The sequence below is a fragment of the Lonchura striata genome, chromosome 28 (genome assembly GCF_050655825.1).
Source record: "Lonchura striata isolate lonStrDom1 chromosome 28, ASM5065582v1, whole genome shotgun sequence".
Classification (NCBI taxonomy): domain Eukaryota; kingdom Metazoa; phylum Chordata; class Aves; order Passeriformes; family Estrildidae; genus Lonchura; species Lonchura striata.
In genome coordinates this window covers 2665108-2689935 of record NC_140730.1, presented here as the reverse complement: position 1 = coordinate 2689935, position 24828 = coordinate 2665108, and the positions used below count along the sequence as shown (strand labels likewise).

The 24828-nt window shown below is 65.5% G+C and overlaps 3 protein-coding genes across 11 annotated transcripts; 2 read left to right on the top strand and 1 right to left on the bottom strand.

The window, feature by feature from the left end:
* The first annotated feature begins 660 nt into the window (after positions 1 to 660).
* LOC110477877 (perilipin-3) lies at positions 661 to 5371 on the top strand. Of its 2 annotated transcripts, XM_085562367.1 has the most exons (8): positions 661 to 730; positions 1978 to 2042; positions 2110 to 2314; positions 2568 to 2650; positions 2737 to 2923; positions 3684 to 4294; positions 4382 to 4495; positions 4707 to 5371. In XM_085562367.1, the coding sequence occupies exons 2-8, from the start codon at positions 1992 to 1994 to the stop codon at positions 5127 to 5129; spliced, it is 1674 nt and encodes a 557-aa protein (XP_085418493.1). In that variant the 5' UTR covers positions 661 to 730; positions 1978 to 1991; the 3' UTR covers positions 5130 to 5371. The 2 variants fall into 2 exon arrangements, with proteins under 2 accessions (XP_085418493.1, XP_085418492.1); XM_085562366.1 differs by having other exon boundaries at positions 663 to 730; positions 4382 to 5371.
* A 1901-nt stretch (positions 5372 to 7272) lies between these two features.
* LOC110477888 (perilipin-3) lies at positions 7273 to 10711 on the top strand. Of its 3 annotated transcripts, none has more exons than XM_085562372.1 (9): positions 7273 to 7321; positions 8138 to 8195; positions 8396 to 8591; positions 8850 to 8932; positions 9011 to 9145; positions 9278 to 9524; positions 9631 to 9821; positions 9909 to 10031; positions 10113 to 10711. In XM_085562372.1, exons 2-9 carry the CDS (start codon positions 8145 to 8147, stop codon positions 10449 to 10451), a joined length of 1365 nt encoding a protein of 454 aa, XP_085418498.1. In that variant the 5' UTR covers positions 7273 to 7321; positions 8138 to 8144; the 3' UTR covers positions 10452 to 10711. The 3 variants fall into 3 exon arrangements, with proteins under 3 accessions (XP_085418498.1, XP_085418497.1, XP_021399735.3); XM_085562371.1 differs by having other exon boundaries at positions 9011 to 9178; XM_021544060.3 differs by having other exon boundaries at positions 9011 to 9524.
* A 384-nt stretch (positions 10712 to 11095) lies between these two features.
* On the bottom strand, positions 11096 to 20894 carry HDGFL2 (HDGF like 2). Of its 6 annotated transcripts, none has more exons than XM_021544047.4 (16): positions 20710 to 20894; positions 19047 to 19123; positions 18833 to 18971; positions 17042 to 17221; positions 16553 to 16669; positions 16341 to 16412; positions 15956 to 16097; positions 15344 to 15419; positions 14979 to 15264; positions 14292 to 14386; positions 13840 to 13910; positions 13414 to 13484; positions 13169 to 13270; positions 12863 to 13076; positions 12085 to 12208; positions 11096 to 11921 (listed from the first exon to the last, which is right to left on the bottom strand). In XM_021544047.4, the coding sequence occupies exons 1-16, from the start codon at positions 20779 to 20781 to the stop codon at positions 11831 to 11833; spliced, it is 1929 nt and encodes a 642-aa protein (XP_021399722.1). In that variant the 5' UTR covers positions 20782 to 20894; the 3' UTR covers positions 11096 to 11830. The 6 variants fall into 6 exon arrangements, with proteins under 6 accessions (XP_021399722.1, XP_021399723.1, XP_085418477.1 ...); XM_021544048.4 differs by having other exon boundaries at positions 11096 to 11918; XM_085562351.1 differs by lacking the exon at positions 20710 to 20894 and adding an exon at positions 20538 to 20641.
* Between the last annotated feature and the right edge of the window lie 3934 nt (positions 20895 to 24828).

Here is a 24828-nt window from a genome sequence, read left to right as displayed (position 1 = left end):
GGGCTGGGGGGTTCTGTCCCCTCGCTGTCCCCCCGCTGTCCCCTCGCTGTTCCCCCGTTGTCCTCTCGTTCTCCCCTCGCTGTCCCCCCGCTGTCCCCTCGCTGTTCCCCCGTTGTCCCCTCGTTCTCCCCTCTCTGTCCCCCCTTTGTCCCCCCCCGTTCCCCCCTGTCCCCTCGCTGTCCCCCCCCGTCCCCTCGCTGTCCCCCCGCTGTTCCCCCGTTGTCCTCTCGTTCTCCCCTCGCTGTCCCCTCATTCTCCCCTCTCTGTCCCCCCTTTGTCCCCCCCCGTTCCCCCCTGTCCCCTCTCTGTCCCCTCGCTGTCCCCCCCCGTCCCCTCTCTGTCCCCTCGCTGTCCCCTCTCTGTCCCCCCGTTGTCCCCCCCTTGTCCCCTCGCTGTTCCCCCGTTGTCCTCTCGTTCTCCCCTCGCTGTCCCCTCGTTCTCCCCTCTCTGTCCCCCCTTTGTCCCCCCCCGTTCCCCCCTGTCCCCTCTCTGTCCCCTCGCTGTCCCCTCACTGTCCCCTCGCTGTCCCCTCTCTGTCCCCTCGCTGTCCCCGGACCCCGCGCCCCAGCCCAAGCCACGCCCCCTGACCACGCCCCTCGCCCCTGATTGGCTGCTCTCCTGCCCCGCCCCTTCTCTGATTGGCTCCTGCCGCTCCCCGCGGGCCGGGCCGGGCGGGGCGCGGGGTCGCGGTCGGGCCCGGGGGTCGCGGCAGAAGCCCAACCCCCACCCCGTGAGTACCGGGCCCGGGGCTCGGCGGGACCGCGAGGGCGCGAAACGGGGCCGGGGGCGGCCCGGCAGGCTCCAGAAAGGCTCCGGGGGGGCTCCAGGTGGTCCCCGGGGGAGTCCGGATGTCCCCGGGGGCCTCCGGAGGTCAGGAGTCCCCAGGTGCCCGGAACACCCCAGGGACACAAGAGGGGCACCCCCAGAAACGCAAGGGAACAAACCCAGGGTCCCAAGGGGACCTGTCCCCCGCGGGGACCTGCCTGAAGTCCCCGAATCCCCCCAGAACTCGTCCCCCGGAGAGCACAGGGCCAGGCTGGGGGTGCCACGGGAGACCCCAAAGGGCAGAGGGGATGCTGGGGGGTCAGGGGGGCTGCCGGGGTACGGGGGTGCCGGGGTTCGGGGATGCCGGGGTCCGGGGATGCCGGGGTACGGGGGTGCCGGGGTTCGGGGGGTGCCGGGGTCCGGGGGTGCCGGGGTCCGGGGATGCCGGGGTCCGGGGGAGCCGGGGTTCGCGGATGCCGGGATCCGGGGATGCCGGGGTCCGGGGGTGCCGGGGTCCGGGGGTGCCGGGGTTCGGGGGTGCCGGGGTCCGGGGGTGCCTGGGTCCGGGGATGCCGGGGTCCGGGGGTGCCGGGGTTCGGGGGTGCCGGGGTTCGGGGGTGCCGGGGTCCGGGGGTGCCTGGGTCCGGGGATGCCGGGGTCCGGGGGTGCCGGGGTTCGGGGGTGCCGGGGTTCGGGGGTGCCGGGGTCCGGGGGCGCTGCCGGGGTCCGGGGGTGCCGGGGTCCGGGGATGCCGGGGTCCGGGGGAGCTGCCGCGGCTCGGTTCCCTGCGGGCTCCGGGGGCTGCCCCGGCCGAGGCGGCGGTGACGAGCGGCACGTCCCCAGCGCAGGATTGCGACAGAGGAGTGTCCGGTGTGGCTTCAGCTGAATCACCCAAAAACTCCTCCCTGGCCCCAAAAGGGGCGTGGGGATCCCAGAGTGGGTAGAGGGGTCCAAGAGGAGTTGAGGGGACCCAGTCCCCCCATTTCCTGGCAGGGAAGAAGGACAACCCCATCCCAAAACCCCTTTCAGACCCCTCATAACCCCGCCGAGAACCCCTCAGAACCCGCCAGCCGCTCCCACTCGGGGCGTGAGCTGGTGCCCCTCAGCCCTCATGGAACAGGGGCTGGGGGGTGCCGGTGGTGTAACCCCCAGGGTGTCCCCACCAGTCTCACCCACCCACGGCACCCCAAAATCTCCCTCTTCCCCCTGCAGCCACCGCTGCTGCCATGTCGGCCGAAAACGCGGTGGTGCCGCCTGAGAGCCGGCCAGAGATTCAGGTAGGGGCGCATGGAAGGTTTGGGGGGGGCTGTGGGTGGACCCCATCTTATTGTCCCCCACCCTCAGAGCGTGGTGAGCCGCGTGGCCAGCCTGCCCCTGGTGAGCTGTGCCCGCGGGGCTGTGGCCTCGGCCTACGGCCGCAGCAAGGAGAGGCTCCCCTGCGTGCGCCCCGTGTGCCACGCGGCCGAGAAGGGCGTGAGGACGCTGAGAGCGCTGACAGCGGCGGCAGCCAGCCGGGCCCAGCCCCTCCTCACCCGCCTGGAGCCCCAGAGTGAGTGCAGGGACGGGGGACAGCACCCCACGGGGATGGGGCACCCCAATTCCTGCTCTGCTGAGGAGCCAGGAGAGGGATGATCCGGTTGCACAGTATCACAAATCAGTTTGTGTCAATGAATAAAGGGCTGGAGAAGCTGGAGGGTCGGAGGGGAAACACCCCACAAGTTTTGGGGGAGCCCAAACCCCTGCCCTAGCAGAGCTCCTGCAAGGCAGCAGGGTGCTAAACCCACCTATTTTCACACCTCCAGTTTCCACCGCCAACGAATTGGCCTGCAAAGGGCTGGACAAGCTGGAGGAGAAGCTGCCCATCCTGCAGCAGCCCCCCGAGAGGGTAACGCCAGCCGGGGGGGGCACGGGCAGGGCTCCGGCGCCGGGCGAGCAGCGGGACCAAGCTGTCCTCGCGCCGTGCCCTGGCAGGTGGTGGCCGGGACGCGGGAGCTGCTGTCGTGCACGGTGAGCAGGGCGCTGGCCAGGACGCGTGTGGCACTCGGCGCCGTGGCGGGCACCCGCGTGGGGCGGCTGCTGGCCACGGGCGTGGACGCCGTGCTGGGCAAATCCGAGGAGCTGCTGGATCGGTACCTCCCCGCAGCAGATGAGGAGCTGGGTGAGTGCCCACTGATGTTCCCCTCCTCGCACAGCCCCCTGAATATCAGGCTAGCCCAGAGGTAAGCAGGCTGTGAGGGGAGGAATGTCAGGAGATGGCAAAGATTCCCAAAAGAGGCTCTTACCCCAGATATGTTGGTGCAGCTCTCTTTATTCTGTGATGTCCATGTGGAGAGCGGGGAAAAGAGAACAAACAGGAAATGTCAGGGGTCTGTACAGATTTTGGGCAGGGTGGGCTTCCCTGGCTCTCCCTTTGGGGCAGGAAGGAGGGTCCAGGGTTATCTGATCAGAGCCACAGGGTCCCGGGGAAGGGGGCACAGAGTGCCAATGAGCTCACTGTGACAGCCCACCATCTCCCAAATCTCGGGGTGCCAAGCCCTTCCTGACACCCTCACCCTGGTGCTCGGTCTTGGCGTTGGCTGTACACGGTGGCCCCGCAGCGGTGCCAGAGCACTGAGGTCACCGTGAGCCCACGCAGGGGACAGGCCCTGCCTGAAGGACGGGGATGGCACTGGGTGAACTCTCACCTGGAAATCCAAAAGCAAATATAGTCCCGTGTGCCCGCCCGGGTATTTATAGCTTGGCACTGGGTAACATCAGGCAGAGCTCAATGTCGCAGCTCAAGTGACCTCAGAGGCCACCTGGTTTAAGGTGGCATCTCCACACGAGCTGGTGGCCAAGCATCCTGTGGGTGCCCACGCTGGGCTTCAGTGCCCAGCACAGGATGGCCCAGCCACGCTGCCCTCACCCCGGTCCCACAGCGGCAACAACAGGCACGGAGGTGACCAAGGGCACGGAGATGACCACGGGCACGGAGGTGACCAGGGGCACGGAGATGACCAGGGGCATGGAGATGACCACGGGCATGGAGGTGATCACGGGCACAAAGGTGACCACGGGCACGGAGATGACCAGGGGCACGGAGGGCATGGAGGTGATCACAGGCACGAAGGTGACCAGGGGCACGGAGGTGACCAGGGGCACGGAGGTGACCAAGGGCAAGGAGATGACCATGGGCACGGAGGTGACCAGGGGCACGGAGGTGATCACAGGCACGAAGGTGACCACGGGCACGGAGGTGGCCATGGGCACAGAGGTGGCCACAGGCACAGAGGTGACCAGGGGCACGGAGGTGGCCAGGGGCACGAAGGTGGCCACGGGCACGGAGGTGACCAGGGGCACGAAGGTGACCAGGGGCACGGAGGTGGCCACGCAGGAGCGGCACAGGCGGTGGCAGAGCTACTTTGTCCGCGTGGGCTCCCTGTCAGCCCGGCTGCCACACCGGGCCCTGCGGCGCTCGCTGGGGGACCTGCAGCGGGCACGGCTCCGTGCCCAGCGGCTCCTGGCCCAGCTCCACCACGTCATCCGGCTGGTAAGGATGGGGCAGGGACGGTGCCAGCCCCGTGGTGGCCCCAGGCACCCCCAGGGTGTGTCTCCACCTGGCTGAACCTCCCCCCAGATCGAGGAGGGGCAGCAGGGCACGGACGGGCCCTGGCACAGCACCCGGGAGCACCTGCACCACCTGTGGCTGGAGTGGAGCCAGCAGGATGCGGTGCCCATGGAGGACAACGAGGTACGGGGTGGAGGGACCGTGGGGGACAGATGGCTCCAGCTGGGGAGGGTGGGCACAGCAGCCATTGAGTCTCTTGAGGTGGGGACACATGGCAAGGGGACACCTGGGGTGGTGCCACCTGGAGCAGGGGTGGAACAGCAGCTGTGGGTCCATCCATGGGGGGGTGGGATCCATCACCCCCAGCCCCCGCTGCCCGCTGCCCACCCCACAGGTGGAGGCTCGGACTCTGGCCATGCTCCACGGGCTCCTGCACCAGCTCCACTCCGCCTGCTCCCACCTGGCCACCGGTGCCCGGGCATTCCCCAGCAGCGTGCAGGAGACGGCGGGACACATCTGGCACGGCGTGGAGGGTGTCCAGGCTTCCCTGGCCAGCGCCCACTCCTTCCAGGACCTGTCGGGCCTGGTGCTGGCACAGAGCCGGGACGCCGTGACGCGGGCACAGCTGAGCCTGGAGGGGCTGCTGGAGCACGTGGGGCAGCACACGCCCCTGCCCTGGCTCATGGGACCTTTCGCCCCCGCGCTGGTGGAGTACCCGGAGGATGCCCCCGTGGATATGTCCAAGTGGGAGGGCTCTGTCATCGTTGGGGGGACGCACCAGGCGCCTGCTGCCCCCCGGGTCTGCAGCCGGCGCTGAGCCACCGGGGCCACCCACCCGGAGCTGCGACCCCCAGTCCCACCGGGAATGGGGGGATGATGGATGGACGCGGTGGCCCAGCATGGCACCCCAGTGTCACGGCCGGGGACTCCTGTGGGGATGGTGGCACGTGGAGGACGCCGTGTGAGCCTGTGTGGGATCCAGGGCTGCCCTAAGCCCCTGGAATGCTGGAATTTCGTGTCTTAACAGCTTCAAACCAGTTTAAAGAGGAAAAAAACAACTTTTTTGGCCTTAAAATTACTCAGAGCCTGCAGCGCTGTGGCAGAGCCACCCCGGGGGCACCCCCGAGGGGGGCTCAACAAGGGGGTGCCAGTGGCACACAGTGGGACGGGATTCCATGGGGTACTGGGAGAAAGGTGCCACAGGGTGCCAGGACACCTGGACTGTGACCCCCCAGCCGTGTGGCACTGAACTTTGTCCCAGTTGTCACAGCGGAGGGGCTGGGCACGCCCCGGGGTTCCCCCGACGTCACAAAGCGCAGCGTGGTCACAGCTGGGGTGACACCGGGCACCCCAGAACCGCCCGGCCTCTGCCGCCCGAACCCCCCGGGACCGCTTCCACCGCCTCCACCGGGCCAGGTGCGGGGAACACCGGGACCCCCGTGCCTGGGAGGGTCGGGGTGGGGGGATCGGTGCCCGGGAAGGGCGGCGGGTCCTTAATTCTGGGCTGGGGGGGTCACCGCAGCCGGATCCCGGCGAGTCGCGTCGGTGTAGAGCGGTCCCGGGAGCGTCCGGTGCGCAAGGGGCGTCAGTGCAGCTCGGTACCGGGGGATCCGGTACCGGGGAGCGGGGGGGGTCAGGGCAGCACCGAGCGAGGAATGGGGTCCCGGGGGATCCGGTACCGGGGAGCGGCGCTCAGTGCAGCACCGACCGAGGAACGGGGTCCCGGGGCTCAGTGCAGCCCAGTCCCGGGGGATCCGGTACCGGGGAGCGGGGGGGTCAGGGCAGCACCGACCGAGGAACGGGGTCCGGGGAGGCTCAGTGCAGCCCAGTCCCGGGGGATCCGGTACCGGGAGCGGGGGGGTCAGTGGAGCACCGACCGAGGAACGGGGTCCGGGGAGGCTCAGTGCAGCCCAGTCCCGGGGGATCCGGTACCGGGAGCGGGGGGGTCAGTGGAGCACCGACCGAGGAACGGGGTCCGGGGAGGCTCAGTGCAGCCCAGTCCCGGGGGATCCGGTACCGGGAGCGGGGGGGGTCAGGGCAGCACCGAGCGAGGAATGGGGTCCCGGGGGATCCGGTACCGGGGAGCGGCGCTCAGTGCAGCACCGACCGAGGAACGGGGTCCCGGTGGATCCGGTACCGGGGAGCGGGTCTCAGTGCAGCACCGACCGAGGAACGGGGTCCGGGGAGGCTCAGTGCAGCCCAGTCCCGGGGGATCCGGTACCGGGAGCGGGGGGGTCAGTGGAGCACCGACCGAGGAACGGGGTCCGGGGAGGCTCAGTGCAGCCCAGTCCCGGGGGATCCGGTACCGGGAGCGGGGGGGGTCAGTGCAACACCGACCGAGGAACGGGGTCCCGGGGCTCAGTGCAGCCCAGTCCCGGGGGATCCGGTACCGGGAGCGGGGGGGGTCAGTGCAGCACCGACCGAGGAACGGGGTCCCGGGGGATCCGGTACCGGGAGCGGGGGGGGTCAGTGGAGCACCGACCGAGGAACGGGGTCCGGGGGCTCAGTGCAGCCCAGTCCCGGGGGATCCGGTACCGGGAGCGGGGGGGGGTCAGTGGAGCACCAACCGAGGAACGGGCTCCGGGGGCTCAGTGCAGCCCAGTCCCGGGGGATCCGGTACCGGGGAGCGGGGGGGGTCAGTGGAGCACCGACCGAGGAACGGGGTCCGGGGGCTCAGTGCAGCCCAGTCCCGGGGGATCCGGTACCGGGCGGGGGGGGGGTCAGTGGAGCACCGACCGAGGAACGGGGTCCGGGGGCTCAGTGCAGCCCAGTCCCGGCGGATCCGGTGCCGGGCGGGGGTCTCGGTGCAGGCCGTTCCCGGGGGTTCGCTGCCTCCCGGCCCCGCGCTCCCCGCCGGTCGCTGCTCCCGGGGCGCCCCGGGCCGGCCCCGCTGGGCGGCTCCGGTCACATGCGCTCGGGGCGGGCTCCGGGGTATAAAGGGCGGCGGGGAGGAGCGGGGCGAGCCCGGAGCCGAACCGAGCGGAGCAGAGCCGACCCCAGCCGCCAGCGGTGAGCACGATCCGGGGCCGGTCCGCGATCCCGGTTCCGATCCCGATTGGATCCCGGTTCCGATCGCGATCCCGGTCCTGTACTCGATGGCGGTCCCGGTCCCGGTCTCGCTCGCAATCCTACTCCCGATAGCGATCCCGGTCCCGGTCCCGATCCCGCCTGTGATCCCGATCCCGCTCCCGATCCCGCCTGTGATCCTGATCCCGATCCCGGTCCCGGTCCCGCCTGTGATCCCAATCCCGGTCCCGGTCCCGCCTGTGATCCCGTCCCGGTCCCGCCTGTGATCCCGATCCTGGTCCCGGTCCCGCCTGTGATCCCGGTCCCGGTCCTGCCTATGATCCTGGTCCCGGTCCCGGTCCCGCCTGTGATCCTGATCCCGATCCCGGTCCCGGTCCCGCCTGTGATCCCAATCCCGGTCCCGATCCCGCCTGTGATCCCGGTCCCGGTCCCGCCTATGATCCTGGTCCCGGTCCCGGTCCCGCCTGTGATCCTGATCCCGATCCCGGTCCCGATCCCGCCTGTGATCCCAATCCCGGTCCCGGTCCCGGTCCCGCCTGTGATCCCAATCCCGGTCCCGGTCCCGCCTGTGATCCCAATCCCGGTCCCGGTCCCGCCTATGATCCCAATCCCGGTCCCGGTCCCGCCTGTGATCCCGATCCTGGTCCCGGTCCCGGTCCCGCCTGTTATCCCAATCCCGGGCCCGGGCCCGGGCCCCCCTGTCCCGGGTTTTTCCAGCCGCGTGGGAGCTGCCCCGTTCCGGGAGGGGTAACCCGGGGTCCTCCGGGCCCCACTCACGGTCCCGACCTGTGCCCCCAGCCCCACCATGGCCTCCAGCGAGCCCACGCCAGAGCAGCCCAAGGTGGAGGAGCAGCAGGTCAGTGCGGGGAATGTGGGGGCGATCCACGGGGTCCCAGCTTGCAGACGGGGTTATCCCACCCTGCAATGGGCTTGGAGAGCCACGGGAGCACCCCAAAACCATCCCCGGCGTGTTGGGGGCGCACAACACGCTCCATTCCCGGTGAGGTTTGGGAGTCCCTCAGTGCCACGCTCACCCTGAGCCCTTCTGGCCTGCAGAACATCGGGACACGCGTGGCCAACCTGCCCCTGGTGAGCTCTGCTTACGACATGGTGTCCTCCGCCTACTCGTGCACCAAGGAGAGCCACCCCTACGTGCGCTCCGTCTGCGATGCGGCCGAGAAGGGCGTGAGGACGCTGACAGCGGCAGCGGTGAGCGGGGCCCAGCCCCTCCTCACCCGGCTGGAGCCCCAGAGTGAGTGCAGGGATGGGGGACAGCACCCCACGGGGCTGGGGCACCCCAAACCCGGCTCTCACCGAGCTCTCGTGAGGAGCCCGGGGAGGGACGGTCTGGTTTTTTGTCTCTGGTTCGTATGGCTGAGGAATAAACGGCTGGAGAAGCTGAAAGATGTAGGGGCAGCACCCCCTGAATTTTGGGGTGATGGGAAATCGGCCCTCGCAGAGCTCCTGCAAGGCAGCAGGGTGCTAAACCCACCTATTTTCACACCTCCAGTTTCCACCGCCAACGAATTGGCCTGCAAAGGGCTGGACAAGCTGGAGGAGAAGCTGCCCATCCTGCAGCAGCCCCCCCAGAAGGTACCGGGGTGGGCTGGGTGGGGTGGGCAGAACATTCAGAGCTTCCCCAGTGCTTAACAGAGTTTGTGTGTCCACCAGATCATCTCGGACACCAAACTGCTGGTGACCTCCACGGTGACAGGGGCCAGGGATGTGCTGACCAGCACCGTGGCCGGGGCCAAAGATGCAGTGTCCAGCACTGTGGCTGGAGCCAAAGATGCAGTGTCCAGCACTGTGGCCGGAGCCAAGGATGCAGTGTCCAGCACTGTGGCTGGGGCCAAGGATGCAGTGTCCAGCACTGTGGCCGGAGCCAAGGATGCAGTGTCCAGCACTGTGGCCGGAGCCAAGGATGCAGTGTCCAGCAAGGTGGCCGGAGCCAAGGATGCAGTGTCCAGCACCGTGGCCGGGGCCAAGGACGCCGTGAGCAGCCGAGTGACTGGTGTGATGGACATGACCAGAGGGGCAGTGCAGGGTGGTGTGGAGCTGACCAGGTCTGCGGTCAGCAGCGGCGTTAGCACCGTGGGCCAGATGGTGACCAGCGGGGTGGGCTCCGTGCTGGGCAAGTCCGAGGAGCTGGTGGATCATTACCTGCCCATGACGGATGAGGAACTGGGTGAGCAGCTGGTCCCAACCCTCCAGAGAGGGTGGGCAGAGCAGGAGGGGCTCTGTGGGGTGGTGATGGTGGTGCTGGGACCCCCTGAGCAGCTCCTGTCCCACAGCCAAGCTGGCCACGGCCGTGGAGGGCTTCGAGCCGGAGCAGCAGAGGCAGCAGCAGAGCTACTTCGTGCGCCTGGGCTCCCTCTCCACCAAGGTGCAGCACCGAGCGCTCCAGCACTCCCTGGCCAAACTGCAGAGCGCCCGCCAGAGCAGCCAGGACCTGCTGGCCCAGCTCCAGCGCACCCTCGACCTGGTAGGACCCAGCCCCGCACCCCCTGTGCCACCCTGAGGTGTGGCCCCGGTGCCTCCTCCACCCAGCTGGGCTGTGCCCCTCTCCCAGGTGGAGCAACTGAGGCAGGGCGTGGATCAGAGGCTGCAGGGCGGGCAGGAGAAGTTGCAGCAGCTGTGGCTGGAGTGGAGCAAGAAGCAGCCGGGAGGTGGCAAGGACCAGGTGCCACCGGAGGTAGGAGCAGGGCAGGGTGTCCCCAGGGTGTCAGGGACACCGGGGTGTCCCCCAGCCCTCACCCCGTGTCCCCCCATGCAGGCGGTGGAGTCGGGCACGCTGAGCATGCTGCAGGGCTTGAGCCAGCAGCTGCAGAGCTCCTGCCAGCCCTTGGTGTCCAGCCTGCAGGGCCTCCCCGCCACCGTGCAGGACACGGCGGGGCAGGTCCGGCACAACGTGGAGGAGCTGCGGGCAGCGCTGGCCTCCGTCACCTCCCTGCAGGACGTGACGGGGCCCGTGCTGGCCCGGGCCCGCGGCCACGCCGCCAAAGCCCGGCAGCTGATGGACGAGCTGGTGGAACGTGTGGCCTTCAACACCCCCTTGACGTGGCTGGTGGGACCCTTCGCCCCCTCGGGCAAGCGCCCCGTGGAGATGGAGTAGCAATTCTGAGCTGCTTCCCCCCTCCCCTCTGCCAAAAAGGCCTCGTTAAAGCTTTGCTAAACTCCCCCCTCACACCTCACCTTGTGCCTCTGTGGGGACCCCGCTGCCTGTCCCAGCTCTGTCCCTTGTCCCCTTGCTGGGGAGCTGCAGTTGTGTGCCCCAAGTGCCTGTTGGGGGTCCCCCATGTCCTCAGTGCCTTCAAACTCCCACCCTTGTAAGCCCAAAACAGCACAAGAAACAATAAACTGGTTAGTTTTGCACTGGATTGAGGTTTCTTTGGGGGTGTGGGAGATGGGACTTGGGCTCTGGAGGAACAGCTCCTTCCCCAAGACCTGGGGACCCCCATGTCCTGAGCCCCCATTCCCCGGACACCCCCTCAGCCCCCGTGGGAGCAGGGGTGGGAGGAGAGGACCTGGCAGTGGGATCAGGAATGGGGTCCTTGGGAGGACCTCCCCAGCAGTTGGGCAAGAGGCACTCGGGGTGCTTTGGGCTTTATTTGGGTCTTGTTTACGGATCGAGCATGAAAACCGTCCTGGAAAAAGAAAAAGCAAACTGTCCCCAGGGCAGATTTCGTGCAGCCTGCAGGAGGAGGGGTCGGGGCATCCTCCCCCGGGGGTCGGGCACAAAGAGCAGGCGGCGCCGGGTGGAGCCGGGAGTTCTTTATTGGACACGGACAAAAGCTCTGGAGCGTTGCAACAGAGCCGAGACCAGCACTGAGCTGCTGCCCAGCACGGGCAGGATGGTGCCAGGGTCGCTCCTGGCACAGTCAGGAGAGAACACACCCTTTTTACCCTTATTTTACCCCAAGAAGTTGGTGCCCAGCCCTGCTGCTGCCCCTGGGGGTGGAGGGGTTTGGCTCCAGCAGCTGCCTGTGGATGGAGAGAGGATTGTGATGGTGGGGAAAGGGGTTTGGAGCAGCCCCTGAGTGCGTGAGCTCGGTCAGAGGGAATTTGGGGACCCATGGGTGTTTTCCAGCCCTGACCCTGGGCAGGGGGTTAAGGTCTTCCCCCTCCTCCCAAACCGAGATGCCTCAAGAAAGAGACACTGGGGTTCCTTCTGCTTTTCATTAGAAAACCCTTTATATTCATTTCATGTCGGTTGAAATCACAAGAAATTAGGTAGGAGGGGAAAAAAAAACAAAACAAAACAAAAATTAAAAACTGAGGGGGGAGGGGAGGGGACAGGGGGACAAATACAGACACCAGCACAGCCCCCCCGCGGGTGCTGCCTCCGCAGGGATGGGACACGGGACAAGACCAAGGACATCGGCTACGGTGGGGCTTAGTGAAGTGACTCAGGCAGGGGATGAGGCAGAGGCTGCTCTCCCTTCACAGCCTCTCCTCCTCCTCCTCCTCCTCCTCCAGGTGGGAGCTGCTTCCTCAGCTCTCTTCCTCCTCCTCCTCCTCATCCGCAGCCTCCGACTCCCCGCGAGCTCGCTCCAGCCCGGCCTTGGGATAGTCCTGGACACTGCTGGGGGAGAGCAGGGGCAGGGAGAGCTCAGCCCCCGCCCCTCTGCCTCTCCTGGCTCCTCTCCCACATTCCAGCTCCTTCCCAAGCTGGGAAAATCCTTTCACAACTCACAGGATGTCCCCGAATCATCCCTGCAGAGCCCAGCTCTGCTCCCCACACTCACTTGTTGTGGGGCTCCTCTGTGGATGCCTCCAGCTCCCCAGCTCCTGGCCCTTGGCTCTTCTCCTTCTCCTCTGTGCCCTCTGACTTTTGGGACAGGGATTCACCATTCACAGGACCTGACAGGTCTGAAGGGAAGAGAGAAAAGTTCAGGTTCTTGGACCCCCTCATCCATCCTGACCCTCATGGACTGAGGATCCATGGACATGCAGCCAAGCCTGAGGGGACCCCAGCTGTACTGGCCTGACCCCCACAGCTGCAAGAAGGGCCCCAAAACCTCCACCCCCAGCCCAGAGACACCATCAGGGTGGATTTTCCCTGCCAGTTCCTCTGGGAAGGCTCTTGCAGCACCACCAGGATGGCCCCAGGCAGAGACCTGGCTCCGAGGATGGAAGATCCCAGTCACCACTCCCTGTGCAAGAGCCTGAGCCAGTGTCCAAGGACATCTCCACATTCCCTCGTGCCTGGACCAGAGCTCAGGCTGGCAGGGATGAACTGTCCTGAGCCAAAATTCAGCATGGAGGCCCCCAGAGCCTGGGTGTGGGGCTCGAGGTTTGCCCTCTACCCTCACTGCATTCCCCATCCAGCCCTTTCCCACTCCTGGCACTGCAGCAAAGCAGGGCCTGGAGGTGCTGATCCCTCCCCCACGAGGCCAACAGCCACCTCCCCACGTCCTGTGTCCCCAGCAGCACGGGCCATGCCCCAAGGAGGGGACAGTGACCTTCCCAGACAGGGCAGGGAATGCTCCCGAAACGTTCAGGGATGCTCAGCAATGTTGTTACCAGCATTTGTCTCCTCTTCCCCCTTCTCATTCCGTGTCTCCGCTCCCGACAGCTTCTCCTGGCCCTTCTCTGCCTCCCCCTTGTCCTTCTCAGGCCCAGCTTTGTTGGCTTTCTGGATGGATTCCATCTTTGGTCCCAGCACACGCGACTTCAACCGGGTGTAGACTTCGGCCGCTTTTTCCATCACGTCCTTGTTGGCTTTGTAGCGCCGGATCTGCCCCGGGGAGCAGGAGGAGGGACCCCCTTAGAGCTGGGGCCAGGCAGGCTCCCTGCTCGCCCTGGGGAGGGCTCAGCACTCTGCTCTACCTTCTTGAGCGTGGCCACCACGTCCGTGTGCTTCTGGAGGATGTGGGAAGTGACCTGGAGCGTGCCCAGCTCCTCCAGTGCGCTCAGACACCGCTTGATGTCCTGCACGGATGGCAGCGGGATCAGGAGCTGCCCCGAGGACACCTTGGGGCCTCCCAGCACCCCCAAAAGGAGGAGGAGGAGCATTCCCAGGTGTCACAGCAGGGCAAGGATGAGCAGGGGTGTCCCAGGCCATCGGCACTCACCGGGTTATCCACCTTCAGCGCAAACTTGATCTCACTGTGAAGTTTCTGGAGTTTCTCTTCCACTGTGGGCTCTGGAGCAGAGAGACAGACACAGGCCAAGATGTCAGGGCAGCAGCAGAGCCCACGGCCCTTCCCAGAGCCCAGGATCTGCTCCGGGGCCTGGAATCACTCCCAGGCAGGGGTTTGTGTCCTCCTGCACGTCCAAAGCTGAGCACAGTCCCAGGAGTGTCACTGGAGAAGATGGGTTGGGGTGTGCCAAGATAGGGAGGGGATGCCAGGGAAGTGATCCTGGGAGCACAGCAGTGCTGGGAAAAGCCCTGGCACAACCTCACCGATTCCTCCCTGTCCCAGGGGATGGGGGAACCAACCCTGGAGCCCTCCCCTCTCTCTCCTCCCCTCTGTGATGGGAAGCAGTGGCTCTCTCACCCTTTTTCTTCTCCATCCTCCTTTCGGGGATCGGGTCGGATTTCTTCCGGCCTCGTTCCACTTTCAGAGGTCTGTGTGAAGGGAAGGAAAAAGGGAAGATGGTTGTGGTGAGCCCTCTGCTCACCATGGGGCTAACAAGGGGGATGGCACTGGCTGGAGCATCCAAGTCCCCTCCACCCTGCTCACAGCTCCCTGTTGCCTCAGCTTCCCAGGAATGCAGACAGGAAAAGCCTCACGAGAATGAAAACACCACAGAATGTCATCCTGGTAACCCCCAACAGCTCCTCCAGCCCCTTCAGCCCAGGAGGAGGGGAGGAACAGCCCCAGCCCCTCTGCAGGTGCTGCAGCCCCGTGAGCCCCATCCCCACCCCGGGGTGCCGGGGCTGGAGCCGTGCAGGAACAGCCCCATTCCCAGGAGGAAAGGGGAGGGAGGGAGACGTGGAGATGCTGACTTGTTCCGTGGCTTCTCCTCTGCTCGGCCTCTCTTCTCCTTCTGATTTGGTTTCCTTGACAACTCCGAGGGCTGTTTCTTCGCCGGCTTCTTTACCTTGGAGGAGAGAACAATGCAGGGAGAGCGGCAGGGCCCTCCCTGCCGCGGCGCAGACGGGGCCACGGCCACGCCACAACGGCACCCGTGGCCACCCCACAGCACGTGGCCACCCCACTGCCATGGCACAGCATCACCCTACATGTTCCCAAAGAATCCAGGGGGACAGCAGAGCAAACCCCAAGACTGTGGTGGAAGAGGATCTTGGAGATCATGGAATGATTTGGGTTGGAAGGGAACATAAAGCTCACCCCGTCCCACCCCTGTCATGGCCAGGGACACCTTCCACTGTCCCAGGGTGCTCCAACCCCCATCCAAACTGGTCTTGGATGCTTCCAGGGATGGAGCAGCCACAGCTGCTCTGGGCACCCTGTGCCAGATGTGAGGCCCACAGCTGGATGAGGCACCCTGGGCCAGAGGAGGAGCTCCCACTCCAAGACAGGGATACAACCCTTGCAACACCATGTGGGCAGCTGCAGGCTAACCCAAGACCACGAGGGCAGGTCCCTGCCACTCCTGGAGGTCCCTGATGGCTGACAGGGAGGTGACAGGTTGTCCATCCACCCCCAGGCCCCCAGAGCTCCACACTCACCTCCTTCTCCTGCTCCAGCTCAGAGTCCGAGGAGGACGGAGCCTTGGCCCGGCCCCTCCGGCCCTTTTTGGCCATTTCATCCTCGGCGCTGCTGTCCGAGTCCGAGTGCACCTCCTCGCTCTTCTCTGCCTTCTCCTTCCTTTTCTCCTTCTCCTCCTTCTCCTGCTCCCGGAGCCGACGGATCTCCTCCTCCTGCTCCCTCTTCCTCTTCTCCTCCAGCTCCCGCCGCCGCTCCTCGTCCCGCCTCTTCCACTCGCTGATGCGATCCACGTCGCTGTCGCTGTCACTGCCAGGACAGGGCAGGCTCGGACCCCTGCGTGACCCCCAGCCCAGCCCAAGGGTGGCAGTGTCCCAGCTGGGCTCACCTGTCACTGCTGGAGCTGCTGGGGACACGCTCGGGCTTCGGTTTCCTGCCCCGGGGCTTGGGAGGGGGTTTCTCAGCTGCAAGACAAAAGGGACATGTTCAGCAGGAGCCCTGCAGGATCCTCGGTTAAAACAGCTCTGAGCTGCAGAGACAGAGGGGGTCTAGAATGTACCCACAATTTGGGATGGGAGCCTAGAGCCTTGGGAATGCCCGAGCTGCCACACTCCTACCTCAAGGTGGTGGCAGGAGAAGGAGAAGGAGAAGGAGAAGGAGAAGGAGAAGGAGAAGGAGAAGGAGAAGGAGAAGGAGAAGGAGAAGGAACAGGAACAGGAGGAGAAGAAGCAGGAGCAGGAGCAGAAGCAGGAGAAGGAGCAGGAGAAGGAGCAGGAGAAGGAGCAGGAGAAGCAGAAGCAGGAGAAGGAGCAGAAGCAGGAGCAGGATCAGAAGCAGGAGCAGGAGAAGGAGAAGGAGCAGAAGGAGCAGGAGAAGGATCAGAAGCAGGAGCAGGAGAAGGATCAGGAGAAGAAGCAGGAGCAGGAGCAGAAGAAGGAGCAGGAGAAGGAGCAGGAACAGGAGCAGGAGGAGGAGAAGGAGCAGGAGCAGCCCCAGGTACCTGGCTTGCGGCCCCGTGGTGCCTTTTTCACCGACACATCCGAGTCTGAGTCCGAGTCTGACTTGGTCATGTCCACGGTGGCATTGCCCATCTCCAGATCTGAGTCCACTTTGGAGTCGGAGTCAGAGCCAGACTCCACTTTCTGCAGGCAGAGAGCAGGGTGGGATGGAGGCTGGCAGTGGGGTGGCACTGCCTCAGTCCCAGCAACATCCCCAGTCCCAGCTCTGAAGCCCAGCATCCAGCACCTCAGCAGGTCACCAAGAGATCAGTGAGGTCCCTCCAGGTGCTCCAGCCCGGGGCACAGCCCTGTCACCCCCAGCTCCCCCCTCCCCACAGTGCAGACCCTGACTCCTCTCCAGCCCCCCTCCCACGAGGGGTCCTTTACCTTCTTCTTCCTCCCTGCTGCAGGCATCCTCCGTGGAGCCCGGGCCACTGGCTTCTTCTCAGGAGTGAAATCCTGGAGGAAAACAGAAATATGAGGAAATGTGGACCAGTGTCACCATGGAATCAAGCTAGTCAGCTTCCCTTCGGCCTCTGCCCACTCCCACAGGGATGTTCTCCCCACCACCCTGCCAGTGTATCCCAAAATCCTCTCACCTGGTCACTGTTTTTTTCCGACTCAGAAGACGTTTCTGAGTTCTCCTCTTCTGTGACAGAGGGGCTGCCCTGATCCAAGTCACTGGAGGATTTCCGAGGCCGTTTTGTCACTGGCATCTGGCAAAGGAGAGGTGACAAGATGAGAGAAGCCCATTCCTTCTCCATCCACCGCAGAAAGCAAATGCTTCCTGGGAAGGCCTTCTCCAACTCTTCCCAACGGGCCCTCCAAGACCTGCACTCAGATCTGCAGCTCTGGATCCTCCTCCAGGCTGCAAACCCCACCACGATTGGCCACCCCACCATCCCACAGGCATCAGGAGACAGCTGTGAGACCCCCCAAAACCATGCTGAGCCCCATTTCCCACTGGAGAATCCAGAGGGAGTTGGTTTCTCCACCACCTTCTGCTGAGGTGGGCTCAAGGAGAGCTCCACGATGGAGCCACAGTGTCCCCAGGCTGGGCCACCCTCCTGTCCCCAGCTCACACTCACTTTCATGGCCAAGGATTTCCTCTTGAGCCCACTGTGGTCGCTGCCTCGATCAGAGTCTTCCTCGCTGTCCACCTTCTCCGTGGGGACCGTGGCCATGGCAGAGTCGTCCTCGTCGTCCCCGGCGTCGCTGCCCGCCATGGGGTCGTTCTCGGGGACATCGCTGTCGGAGGAGCTGGCGGGCTGAAGAGGACAGCAGGGTTAGGGGGACCTGTGGGGCATTTTGGGGGGCAGGAGAGGGGGCACTGAGGGTGGGGAGTGAAGGAGGGCAGAGCTGGCTGTGCAGAGCAGTGCAGGGCAGCCTCCCCTCCCAGCACGGATCCCTCGGACAACGCCACCAGCCCTGCCTGGGAAATGCTGCACCCATTCCCACAGCACTCCAAGAACACATTCCTGGGGTGCTGCTGCCTCGCTGCCCTCTGCCCCCCATCATCACCCCCTGCCAAATCCCTGGAGCAGCCTGGAGCTGGGAGCAGAGCCCAGCCCTCATTTGCCCTGACGGCGCCAGACAAGCCGAGGTGGCTGGGTTCAGCCTCTCCTTCTGCCTCCACTTGGATCAGGCTTCCTCTTGCCCTCTTCGCACACTTTCCCCATGGGAAAGGTCCACACAAGGAGTCCAGGTGGCCACTGTGCTCTTCCCAGGTGGGATCTCCTGTGTCCTGCTCCCTGAAGGTCTCCTTGTTTCTCCAGCCCATCGGGAGGTTCCTCGCACAGGACATCACACTCCAACTTCATCTTCTGGGCTGCTCCTCTGTGTGTGGCAGCACTGGCACTCCTAGAGTCAGGGTTCTCCCAGCTGCTGGAAAGCTTCTCCTCACCCTTGGCACCTGGCTCCTGGCACCTGGCTTCACTCAGGTCTCAAAGCCAAGGAAACTTCAGTGTCTTCTCCTGCTCCTTTCGCCCACAGGACACAGTGGGTGCTGGTGAACCCTCAGCCTCGCTGGGTCCCTCATCCCTGATGGGAGATCCCAGCGGTTCCTGGCCATGGCAGCTGCTGCTTCCCTCACCACCACCAATCTCCAGGTTTTCAAGCACCTCCACAGCCTCGCCTTACCCTACACCCACCGTTTTGGGTGGACCATTTCCCAGTCCCTGCCCCTCAGATCACATCCTCACTCGTGCCCTGCCATGAGCCCTTGGGGCTCATTCTCTGCACCTGCTGACCTCAGGGACCACCTCGACCTTGCTGCCCACCCTACAAAACCTTCCTCTGCCTCTTTAGCCCCACTGCCTACGCAGCCGACGCCTCCTGTGATGACCTTTATGGAATAAACTGAATCCCAATTACGGTCATGAGATGCCCCCACGAGAAGCTGACAAAGAGCTGTTCCCAGGCCTGGCCCACTCCAAATCCTGCTGGAGGGCTCAGGAACCTTGGGAATGGATGGAGGAGGGGACTTCCCAACAGTCCACAAGCAGATCCAGGAGCCAGGGATGAGCAAGCCTCAAGTTCTTGCTCTGACAAGAAAATCTCCATGATTTTGGGCAAGCAGCACAAAGCACGACCCCGGTTCAACCGTGACAATGGGGCAGAAGCACCTTCCTCCGAGCGAGTGGGAACTTCCAGCGCTCCTGGAAGCCCGAGGGAAACCTCTCAATGGAGAAAGATGAGGAGAGCAGACTCCCTGAGGAAGGGAGAGGGCAGGGAAGGAGAGGGGAGCTAATTCCACCCCAAGGAAGCCAAGCTGGAAGCTGGAAGCAATCGGCACAGCAGCGAGGAGAAGCAGAGACAGGAGGAGCGACTCGGGGGGACGGAGGGGCTGCAGCCCCATCCCCTGCCCAGCCCACACTCACCGCAGGGGCACTGTAACTGGCGTGGGGGTTGTTCTGGATTTCCCACAAGCCCTCGTTGAAGCCTTTTCTCTTGTTTGGTTTCCCATATTTGTCTTTATATTTTTCGTAAGGGAAGAGATCTTTAGGGCCCAAGAAGGCGCTGGAGAGAGACACAAAGCAGAGGTGAGGCCGGAGCGGAGGCAGAGCCCGGCGGGGGGAGCGAGGCAGCGCTTACGTCTCGTGGGTGCCGAAGAAGAAGATGGGGTACTTGTTCGGGGGGGGTTTCACGGCGCCGTCCGCGATGTCATCGATCTGAAAGGAAACCCAAAGCACGAGGAGGTCAGAGACAGCGGTGACACGTCCTCAGCCCCGGCAAGCGGCGTCGGGTCCGGCACCCGCTTGGAGCCAAGCGCGGCAGGAAAGCACCCGGACGGGGCCCTGGCTACGGATCCGAGCACCTGCGGGGTCTCTACCAGAGTAACGGGAAGGATCCGGCACCGAGGTCTTGTGGGCAACGTGGGCCTTGTGCTACTCCCCCGGGATCCAGGGCCGGGGCCCGGCAGCGCGGGCGGGGGGCGATGGACGAGCGGCCGCAGGGTCCGTGCTGGTGGAGGCCGGCCGCAGGAGCAGCCCCGCCGGCCGGACACCCCGTCTTCTGTGCTCCGGGCGGGCTGGGCCGTGGGCAGGGAGGGCCTCGGGGTGCGCAGGGGGTGCTGGGGAGGTCTTCGGGCTGGAGGGACCCTTCCCCAAAAAAGCAAGCCAGCTAAAGCAGAGGGGCTGTCCGGGCAGGAGCGGCAGTCCCGGGTCTCACGGCGAGGCGCAGCCGAGCGGCGTTGGGCTCCCTGAGCTCCCCGGTCCCGCTCTCTTCCCATCCGAGGGCACCGCGTGAAGCTGCCACGCCCTCGGCTGCTCCCGGGGACCCCGCAGAGCCCCCAAGCACCCCCGAGCTGAGCAGATCCCGAAGCAGCTCCAGCTCTCCAGGAGCACTGCGGCACGACGCTGTCGCCCAGCCAGCGGCACCGGCTGTCCCCCTCCCCAGGCGCTCCAGCATCCCAAAAAAACCCCCCAAAGCGCAGCAGCACCCGCTGATCCCACGCTGGGAATGCTGACAGCAGCCCCCCACCCGTGGCACACCCGCAGCGTCCCCTCGTTGTCCCCAACAAGGGACGCAAGCCCGGGAGCCATCTCGGCACTGAGCTCCCATCCCAGACCTCCGAGTCCGTGCTGGACCCTCGCCCCAGCACAGCGGCTCGCATGGGGTCCCCCATTCCGGGACGGGACGCCCCATTCCATGCCGGGCCCCCATCCCAGCAGAGGGGCTGGAATGGCACCTCCCGTCCCGGAACGGGACACCCCGCACGGGACCGGGCCCCGTCCCGGTACGGGACATTCCAACCCCGTGCAGGTGCTGGGATGTGACCCCAAATCCCACCCTGGTGCCAAATCCCTCGTGCCACCAGCGGCTCACACGCCGTGACAGACACCGACATGGGTCCCCCGTCCTGAACGGGACACCCATCGGTACCGGGCCCCCACCCGGTACCGACCCTCCTATCCCGCTACAGGTACCGTTACAGCATGTTCAACCCCGCACCAGCTCTTCGACCCGGTACAGGGTGTCCCGTCCCGGTACAGCTCCCGTTATGGCATCTCCATCCCGGTACGTGCTCCCAAACCGGTACCGTGCCCCCATCCCGGTCCGGGATCCCCATCCCGGTACAGGTACCGTTATGGCATCTCCATCCCGGCAGAGCCCTCCGCTCCGGGGACAAGGGTCGGTGCGCGTCCCCATCCTGCCTCGAGTCCCCCCTCCCGGTCCCGGTCCCGCCCCCATCCCGGCCCGGGACCCCCGCCCCTCTCCCGCTCCGTCCCCCCGCGGCGCGGCCCCGCGGTCTCACCCGGGCCGGCCAGTGCGGGTAGCCCTTCATCTTGGCGAAGACGAGGTCCCCGGGTTTGAAGCTGTGTGGCATGGCGGCACCGGGGGGCGCGGGGGGCACCGGGCGCGGGCAGGCCCAGCCCAGGCCGCGGCAGCACCGGGCAGGCGGCGGGGGCGGCCCGCACCGCACGGCACGCAGGATGTCCCGCCCCCGACCGCCACCGCGCCGCCCATTGGCTCCGCCGCGCGTCGCTCAGAGCATCCGACCAATAGGAGCGAGGCGGTGGAGCGGCGGGATAACGGGATTGGGCCGCGCCGCCGGAGGCGCCGAAGCGGGGGGCGCTGAGGGGCGGGGCCTGAGGGGCGGGGGGGACGGGAGGGGGACAAGGCCTGAGGGGGGCCGGGGATGGGACAAGGATCGGGAACTGGGACAGGAATGGGGCAAGGATCGGGAATTGGGACAGGAATAGGGACAAGAATTGGGAATAGGGACTAGGATCGGGAATTGGGACAGGAATAGGGACAAGGATTGAGAATTGGGACAGGAATGGGGCAAGGATCGGGAATTGGGACAGGAATGGGGACAAGGATTGAGAATTGGGACAGGAATAGGGACAAGGATCGGGAATTGGGACAGGAATGGGGCAAGGATCGGGAATTGGGACATGAGGGGGGACAAGGATTGGGAATTGGTACAGGAATAGGGACAAGGATCGGGAATTGGGACATGAGGGGGGACAAGGATTGGGAGTTGGGACAGGAATAGGGACAAGGATCGGGAACTGGGACAGGAATGGGGCAAGGATCGGGAATTGGGACAGGAATGGGGATAAGGATCGGGAACTGGGACAGGAATAGGGAAAAGGATCGGGAATTGGGACAAGGATCGGGAATTGGGACAAGGATCGGGAATTGGGACAGGAATGGGGCAAGGATTGGGAATTGGGACATGAGGGGGGACAAGGATCGGGAATTGGTACAGGAATAGGGACAAGGATCGGGAACTGGGACAGGAATAGGGACAAGGATTGGGAATTGGGACAGGAATAGGGACAAGGATCGGGAATTGGGACAGGAATAGGGACAAGGATCGGGAACTGGGACAGGAATGGGGCAAGGATCGGGAATTGGGACATGAGGGGGGACAAGGATTGGGAATTGGTACAGGAATAGGGACAAGGATCGGGAATTGGGACATGAGGGGGGACAAGGATTGGGAGTTGGGACAGGAATAGGGACAAGGATCGGGAATTGGGACAGGAATGGGGCAAGGATCGGGAATTGGGACAAGGATCGGGAACTGGGACAAGGATCGGGAATTGGGACAGGAATGGGGCAAGGATCGGGAATTGGGACAGGAATAGGGACAAGGATCGGGAACTGGGACAGGAATGGGGCAAGGATCGGGAATTGGGACAGGAATGGGGCAAGGATCGGGAATTGGGACAGGAATGGGGACAAGGATCGGGAATTGGGACAGGAATGGGACAAGGATCGGGAATTGGGACAGGAATGGGACAAGGATTGGGAATTGGGACAGGGACAGGGACAAGGATTGGGAACTGGGACCTGAGCGGGGACGGGCTGTGGTGGGGCTGGGGGCTTTGGGGGTGTCAGGGCTGTGGGGGACGAGGGTGTGGGGGGAGTTTCAGGGCTGTGGGTGGGGCAAACACCGATCCTGCCCCGTCCACTGCCCCCAGCACAGCCCCCCAGCCTGGGGATGCGGCTCCCGGCTGGATTCCTTCCCTGGAACCATCCCGGGGCTCCGGACTCCTTCTGGACTGGGGAGGGTGTTGGTGGCCGTGTCCCTGGCCAGGACAGGGCCACCAGGAGGGTCATTCCAAAGTTGGGCTGAGCCTGGCGAAGCTGGAGCAGAGGCTGTGCAGCTGGCTGGGAGCTGCTGTTATCCCAAATGGGCTCCTCGGGAAGGTCACGGGAAGGAAAACAGTCCCTGCCCACAGCGGGCTGCTCCCAGCGCCCGGCAGAGCCCGGCGGGAGAAAACCCAAACCCCGTTTTGGGGTGAAACTCTTCATTGCCAGGGTTTTGGGGTTCAGGGGGGAGGTGTGTGAGGAGGGGAAATCCCACTGCAGGGATTTGTGAAGGTGGTGTGGGAGTGCTCCCTGGCACAGTGGGAGTGAGGCCTTGTTCCTGCCGTGCCATGTCCTTGGTGTGCCATGTCCCTGGTGTGCCATGTCCCTGGTGTGCCATGTCCTTGGTGTGTCATGTCCCTGGTGTGCCATGTCCCTGGTGTGCCATGTCCTTGGTGTGCCATGTCCCTGGTGTGCCATGTCCCTGGTGTGTCATGTCCCTGGTGTGCCATGTCCCTGGTGTGCCATGTCCCTGGTGTGCCACATCCCTGGTGTGCCATGTCTCTGGTGTGCCATGTCCCTGGTGTGCCACATCCTTGCTGTGCCACATCCCCCCTGTGCCACGTCCCTCCTGTGCCATATCCGGGCTGTGCCACGTCCCTGCTGTGCCACGTCTTTGGTGTGCCATGTTCCTGGTGTGCCACATCCCTCCTGTGCCACGTCCCTGGTGTGTCATGTCCCTGATGTGCCAAATGGCTGCTGTGCCACATCCATGCTGTGCCTCATCCCTGCTGTGCCACATCCCTGCTGTGCCACATCCCTGCTGTGCCACGTCCTGGTGTGTCAAATCTCTCCTGTGCCATGTCCCTGCTGTGCCATGTTCCTGGTGTGCCACGTCCTTGCTGTACCACATCCATGCTGTGCCACATCCCTGATGTGCCATGTCCCTGCTGTGTCAAATCTCTCCTGTGCCACATCCCTGCTGTGCCACGTCTCTGGTGTGCCATGTCTTTGGTGTGCCACATCCATGCTGTGCCTCATCCCTACTGTGCCATGTCCTGGCTGTGCCACGTCCTGGCCGTGCCATATCCCATCCGTGCTGCCTCCTGACCGTGCCATATCCAGTCTGTGCCACAGTCTGGCCCTGCCAGGCTGTGCCGTGTGCCCGCCGTGCAGGATTTCGGCTTGTGCCACATCCCGGCCGTGCTGTATCCCAGCTCTGCCTCCCCCAGCAGCCTCGGGGCTCGGTACATCCTCCTCAGCCCGTCCCGTGCCACGGCGGTGCCACCGGAGGGCAGATCCGTGTCCCATCCGTGATTCCCGCTGGCGATGCCGGTGCGCGTCCAGCCTGGCTCTCGGTGCCACCGGGGTGCCACCGGAGGGGCAGTGCCCGGTGCCGCTGCCCCGGCGAACGCAGAGCCCCGTTCGGGACGGGCTCCGCCCGGTGCCGGGACTCGCAGCCCCTTCCTCGGCGGCGAGTGTCCCGGGAGCAGGAGCCGTGCCGTGGAAATAACCCGGTGACAGCGCAGCACACGCGGGGATGGAGTCCACGGTGCCCACGCTCAGGTCTGGAGCCCTCGGCCGAGCTCCCGGGGATGGGGCGGACACGAGGCTCCTTCTCCGCGTGCTTTGCTCCCACCGGGGCTGCTCCGGGGGCACCGGGAGCCGGGGATGTTCCCTGGGGGCTGCGGGAGCAGGTTTGGGGGGGTCTGGGGGTGCCCCGGGCTCCGTGGGTGCTGCCGGGGGTCCGTGGATGCAACCGGGGCTCTGTGGAGGTCCGTGGGTGCCGCCAGCCCCCGGTGCTCCCGGTGCCGGCATCCCTCGCTCCCCCCGCCGCCCGAGCGGCGCCGGTCCCGCCCCGTTCCGGTGACGGCGCGGGCGGGCCGGAAGCGCGGCGGGGAACACGGCGGGGCCGTTCTTGTCCCGGTGCTCCCGTCCCGGTGCTCCGTCCCGGCGTTCCCGTCCCGGTGCTCCCTCCCGGTGTTCCCGTCCCGGCGTTCCCGTCCCGGTGTTCCCGTCCCGGTGCTCCCTCCCGGTGTTCCCGTCCCGGTGCTCCCTCCCGGCGTTCCCGTCCCGGTGTTCCCGTCCCGGTGCTCCGTCCCGGCGTTCCCGTCCCGGTGCTCCCTCCCGGTGTTCCCGTCCCGGTGTTCCCTCCCGGTGTTCCCGTCCCGGCGTTCCCGTCCCGGTGCTCCCTCCCGGTGTTCCCGTCCCGGTGTTCCCTCCCGGTGTTCCCGTCCCGGCGTTCCCGTCCCGGTGCTCCCTCCCGGTGTTCCCGTCCCGGTGTTCCCGTCCCGGCGTTCCCGTCCCGGTGTTCCCTCCCGGTGTTCCCGTC